The sequence below is a fragment of the Cryptomeria japonica genome, chromosome 5 (genome assembly GCF_030272615.1).
Source record: "Cryptomeria japonica chromosome 5, Sugi_1.0, whole genome shotgun sequence".
In the NCBI taxonomy this organism is placed as follows: domain Eukaryota; kingdom Viridiplantae; phylum Streptophyta; class Pinopsida; order Cupressales; family Cupressaceae; genus Cryptomeria; species Cryptomeria japonica.
In genome coordinates, this window is record NC_081409.1 from 321,637,410 (window position 1) to 321,643,222 (window position 5,813).

Genomic DNA, 5,813 nt, shown 5'->3' on the forward strand with positions numbered 1-5,813 from the left:
ACAACATGTAGTGGTTGAAATATATGAAGAAGACAATAAGAAAATGATCTATGCATAACAAACTGCACCATTGATTGAGCCCAAGATATAAGAAAAATTGAAATGATGTAGGCACAACTATCTAAGAGACAAATCTGAACCATTGTATACATATACTAATGTTGTTTTGGGTCTAAGAGTATATGAATTGAATTGGAATATTGGACTTAATTATGTCTATGATTAAAAGTGAGTTTGAAGAGATCTCACATCGAAGGAGAGGATGAAGCCTCTCTATTATTCCAATGTGCAAACTATGTCTAGAGCCTCCAATTCTTAATAAGAGATACATATGTATGACCACTACAAATGAATGGGAAATATAGATTTGGGTCTAAGAATGATCTTGATATTTTTTGGGAGCTTACTATATATCATGTGAGTATGTAAGAATATGGCATAGAATTTTTGCCATGGAAATGGTTGATAAGGTCATGAGGTCACACTTCTAGGGTGCATAGATGTCAATGTCACTTGATTGATTATGATAATACTTGAGATTTAATATTATGCAAATAATAAAAAAACAAACAAGTAACCATAGTGGTTATTGCATTAAACCCCTTTACTAACTTAAAATGATCATACAACCTAAAGTTAATTGAAGTTTGAACATGAGTGGGAGGAGTGGAAGCGGCGCTAGGGTTTTGGGAGGTCATGGTGAGGCAGAGGATGTTGCAGAAGATGGTGGTGAAGGAAAAGACAAAGACGATGATGATTGGAAGTGGTGGGCAATCTGCTTTGTGTGGAGACTATCGAAGGTGCTTTGGCTTGTGTGGCCCCTTTTATCCTTCCCTTCCACATTCTCGGTTGCTTGCAGGGTTTTCTGTGTTGCTCATTCTTCCTCTGGGTAATGCAGTGGTTGTGGTGGTGTTACGTCCGAGGTCGATGTTGGAGTTTATTTGAGCCCCGTGGCTCTGACCTGCTCTTGTTTCTCATGGGTGAAGTGTTTGATCATGCTCTTCCCCATGGTGATACATTCGGTCATCATTCTTTCTTTATTGTTGTTGTTTTGGTTTGCAGTTTGGAAGGATGGTGTGGTGGCGGGTTTTTCTTGCGGGTTTGGTGGGAGAGTGAAGCGGTTGTGCTTAACGCTCGGTCTAGGATTCTCTCTGTTGTTGGTGTTGCAGTTGCGGCAGATTTGTTCTTTTTTGGCGTGGTGGTGGTTTCGTTGGGGTCGTGGCTTCTGGATTTTTTTGCAGGAGTGGACTGGGTGCTTCCTGTGCCCATCTCCCCCTTCCTTTTTCTTGTTTTGGAGGTCTTTGCCTCATCCGTTGCAGAGGTTTCTCTGTTTTGAGGGTCTTCTTGATCCTGCTTTCTCGCTCTTTCGAGTGTCCTCTTGAAGGTTGTGGGTGTTTCATTATTCCTATGTTTCTCAAGAGGAGCTCTTCCATGGGTCTGGGTTTCATCTTTCAGCTCTTCTCTTCCTATCTTATGGAAGTGGTGCACTCTTCTACTGAGGGGAAGAGTGGTTGGCTGAGTGTTGTTAGATGGAACCTTTTGGGGGTTGTGGATGCCCTATTTTCCTAGGGTAGGTGTAAGATTGCTCCTCTCTCCTTGCTGCTAGGTTTCTGTCCCTTTTCTCCTATTGAGGTGGAGATTTCGATGGAGCATTCTTTCTTGGATTCTAGCTGGCCTATGCCTCTTTTTTTGCTTAAGGTTTTGGGAGCCTTTTCAAAACCCATTTATCCAACTATGCAGTATGGTCTTGTCTTTTGGTTGTTGGACTTTGTTTCATGGGATGGAGCTTTGTTTGTGAGTTTCATCCAATTGGTTTTGGGAGCCACTTCAAAACCCTACTTGAAGGTTTGGGGAGGCTTTCAAAACCCCATTATTCTAGTACATGTTGGCTTATTTTTATTGGTTTTGGAAGCCACTTCAAAACCCAACATGAAGGTTTGGGAAGCCTTTCAAAACCCCTTGGTTCCAAATTGTTACCTAATGCTTATCCTCATGGATCTAGCTATTTTGGTGTTGGGATCTTTGTTTGCAAGGGTTCAAGATATTGGGGCTTGGAAAATCCCCTGGCTTGATAAAACCCTTGGACTTTCTTGTTTAGTCATCTCTTGTTTAAGGCTTTGGCCTACTTTTCTTTTCAGGTAGCGTTGTAATGATTTTTCTTTAGTGATTTGGCTGAGGTCGGACTGCTGATTTTCCTTGATTGTATCCTTTATTAGCATAGTATTTGGGTTCTGGATCCTTGTAAAATCCGATGGTTTCGGGTCCTTTAAAACCTATTGTATGGGGTTTTGGGTCCCCTCAAAACCTATTATATCCTTAATCAAAAACTTAAACTGATCATACATGACAAAAAAGGCAAATGCATGTTGTAGTATTTTTTAGTGTCAATGTATAAGTGTAGACAATGCTTTCTCATATGCTCTAATTTGGTTCTCTTGATCCCGACTATTATTCTCAATCGATGCTTGCTAGTGTCCTAGTATTGTCCTTAAATACAAGATTCTACATGTTCAAATCAAAATATTTGGCACACAAGTCAACGTGTAATGTTTGAAATATAAGAAGAAGTCATAAGAAAATGATCGTGGACACAACTATCTAGCAGACAAGTCTGCACCATTGATCAAGTTCAAGATATAAGAATGATTGAAATGATAACTACTCTAGACCATTAAAGATTAAGGAAGGTTTATTGATAATAAGATTCATACTTGTGCCTACTTATGAACAAAATACAAATATAATATATTTACTGAACATAAAAATGAATATTAAACAAAAGAATAAAAGAATAATGTGTATACTTAATTGATTTGAAAAAGTATAATATATGCAACCAAAGCAAAAGCTTCAAGAGTATCTAATCAATGTAAAAAATTAATAGTAACCATTTTGTTCGTAAGAATTCTGTGGATAAAGCATATGCGGCGAAAAAAAAAGTATGCTCTGTTTGCAATGGCGAAGAAAGAATAATGTTATGTTCCTTGTTTGTGTGTGGGATTCCAAAAATGCAAAGTAACTTGAAAAATCATTCTATGTAGATAAAAAGCAACGAGAATTTATTAGGAATAATCTGTTTCGCTGCTCTCCTATTTCAACGAGTCGATTCTCAATCTAAGAGAGAACCCAAGTCAGAATATATACAATATATTCTATTATCAACTGCTGGAAAACATTTATCACGTTCCATGACAAAAAATTCGATGCCCCGAACATTCTCAATAATTCTACTTCGATGCTCCTTCAACATATAAACTCTCCCTTTGCCCATTACTTTTTCCTTGAACAACTGTTCTTCTCCCATTGAAACCCCTCCTAATCGTATCTACTTCACTTATCGAATCTGATTAATGGGGGAGAAATCGGCCTGGGTGGAGAGTCATCTGGATATTGTGCTCGTACCAGCGGGATTTCTGATGTTGGTGATCTATCATGGCTGTCTGCTTCACAAAATCCTCACTCATCCCCAGGCCACCTTCGTTGGCATCAATACAATTCATAGGCAGGCCTGGGTGCAAGCCATCATGAAGGTAAATCATTCTTCTTAGAAAGGTAAATGTTTTTTATTAGAGTTATGAACTGGTTGGATTAGAGTTATGAATTGATTAGATCATAAACGAGACATCTCATTTCAATAAATGTTTTTGATTTCGATCTATGAATGGTGAGATCACAAATAAGAGATTTTATCTCCAACATAAATTCTAGATTGGAGACATCTCATTTCAATAAATTCTTTTGATTTCGATCTATGAATAGTGAGATCACAAACAAGAGATCTCATCTCCAACATAAACCCTAAATTGGAGACATCTCATTTCAATAAACGCTTTTGATTTCGATCTATGAATGGTGAGATCACAAACAAAAGACCTCATCTCCAACATAAACCCTAAATTGATGACTCACAAATCAAAGATTTCATCTCAATATACAATTTTTATTCTAATCTGTAAATGGTGAGATCACAAACAAAAGACCTTATCTCCAATATAAACACCCACCAATAAAATCCCAATAGAATTCGAATCTTGATGACATTTTTGTCAATTCCAATTCCATTGCAACTGGGTATTTTTTTTGATTAATTTCGCTCAATTTTGTGATTTAATGTTATTTTGCAGGATGGGATGAAGAATGGAGTTCTAGCAGTGCAAACAATAAGGAATGGCATAATGGCGTCCACGCTTCTGGCCTCAACCGCCATAACACTTTGCTCTGTGGTGGGATTACTGGTGGGAATGGGTGGAAGCCCTAATGAACTGACTTTTTATGGTATGACGGGGCCCCTCACATCTTCTGTCAAGTTTTTAGTCTTGTTAGGGTGTCTTCTGGTGGCGTTTCTTTGCCATGTACAGTGTGTACGTTATTACAGTGACGTCAGCTTCCTCATAATCACCCCTCCAGCTTCACCAGAAATGGAGGACTTTCACGTAGAGTACGTAAGCAGTATGTTCAAGAAAGGAGCTTATTTTTGGTCAGTTGGATTGAGGGCTTTTTACTTGTGTGTGCCTTTGTTTCTCTGGAATTTTGGGCCCATTCCAATGTTTGTAGCGTCCTGCCTCTTGCTGGTTTTTCTGCATTCTCTGGATAGGCCAGGGGAAGATTTGAGTGCAGTTCATGATATCAAGAGCAGCAAGAGGACCAAGAAAATTGGGCACTTGCCTTTCATGCATAGGGACGTTTCTTAATAGTAAACTATTGTTTGGGTGGTTTTGGTTGTGTGTATCTGTTTTAGTATCAATGTTTTTTATCATATTTTATCATGTTATTTCAGATATAGATATATTTGTGTGCATTTCATGATATCAAGAGCAGCAAGAGGACCAAGAAAATTGGGCACTTGCCTTTCACACATAGGGACGTTTCTTACTAGTAAACTATTGTTTGGGTGGTTTTGGTTGTGTGTATCTGTTTTAGTATCAATGTTTTTTATCATATTTTATCATGTTATTTCAGATATAGATATATTTGTCAGTTCTATTGATGGAAATCAGATCTCCCATTTGTAGTCTAACGTAAATTGAACCAAATTAAAAATTATCTTCTCACCAAGCAAAAAATATATATCACAAACATACCACAGTTTATAATAAAATGAAATATAATATATACATCATATGGTAGTGTATATTAAAATAAAATATAATATACATATTATATTTTTTATATTAAGACAATTACATTAGATATATCTAAAAATATATTCTATTAAAATTGTAAATATTCTTTAATATATTTTATATTTATTAAATATTATTTATTTATAAAAAGTTAATAATGATATATAATTGTTTATGGTATATTGGAACATATCATGAATATAATATAGTTTATAATAAAATAGAATATAATATACATATTATATCTTTTATATTAATATTATTTCATTAAATGTATTTTTTATTTAAGTTATAAATATTCTTTATTTTATTTTTTATTTATAAAAAGTTAACGAAAAATTGTATGTTTTTTTGTAATTAAGTATTTTAATTTAAAACAAGATTAAAAGGAATTATTTATTAAGTTCTCATTCAAATTTGAGTATTTAAATTAAGAAAAACATAATGTTTCTTTTTTTCTAATGAGACTTGCTTTTTTCTCTTCATAAGAACATTTAATCAAAAATTTCAAACTCATGTCTTCTGATGGAGAGTAAATGTGTATATACTAGAAGATTCTTAGGCAATTCAAACACAAAACAACTATTTAAGTTATAGAGTCTTGATCCAAATATGGACACAAATCTAAAATTGTAAGATCGTCCATTTAGGGACATTTAAAAGACACCTCATAAGTGTGAAACCCTATTA

The 5,813-nt window shown here is 35.4% G+C and overlaps 1 protein-coding gene across 1 annotated transcript; it reads left to right on the forward strand.

Annotated features, from left to right (window-relative positions):
- Positions 1-3,303: 3,303 nt before the first annotated feature.
- On the forward strand, positions 3,304-4,759 carry LOC131063140 (uncharacterized). The gene is made up of 2 exons (XM_057996910.2): positions 3,304-3,530; positions 4,125-4,759. Exons 1-2 carry the CDS (start codon positions 3,351-3,353, stop codon positions 4,689-4,691), a joined length of 747 nt encoding a protein of 248 aa, XP_057852893.2. The 5' UTR covers positions 3,304-3,350; the 3' UTR covers positions 4,692-4,759.
- The last annotated feature ends 1,054 nt before the right edge of the window (positions 4,760-5,813 follow it).

Excerpts from the sequence above, each read along its gene's own strand:
- LOC131063140 (XM_057996910.2), top strand. The coding sequence starts at position 3,351 with ATGGGGGAGAAATCGGCCTGGGTGGAGAGTCATCTGGATATTGTGCTC. Across the intron at positions 3,531-4,124 it reads GGGTGCAAGCCATCATGAAG|GATGGGATGAAGAATGGAGT; the intron begins GTAAATCATTCT and ends GTTATTTTGCAG.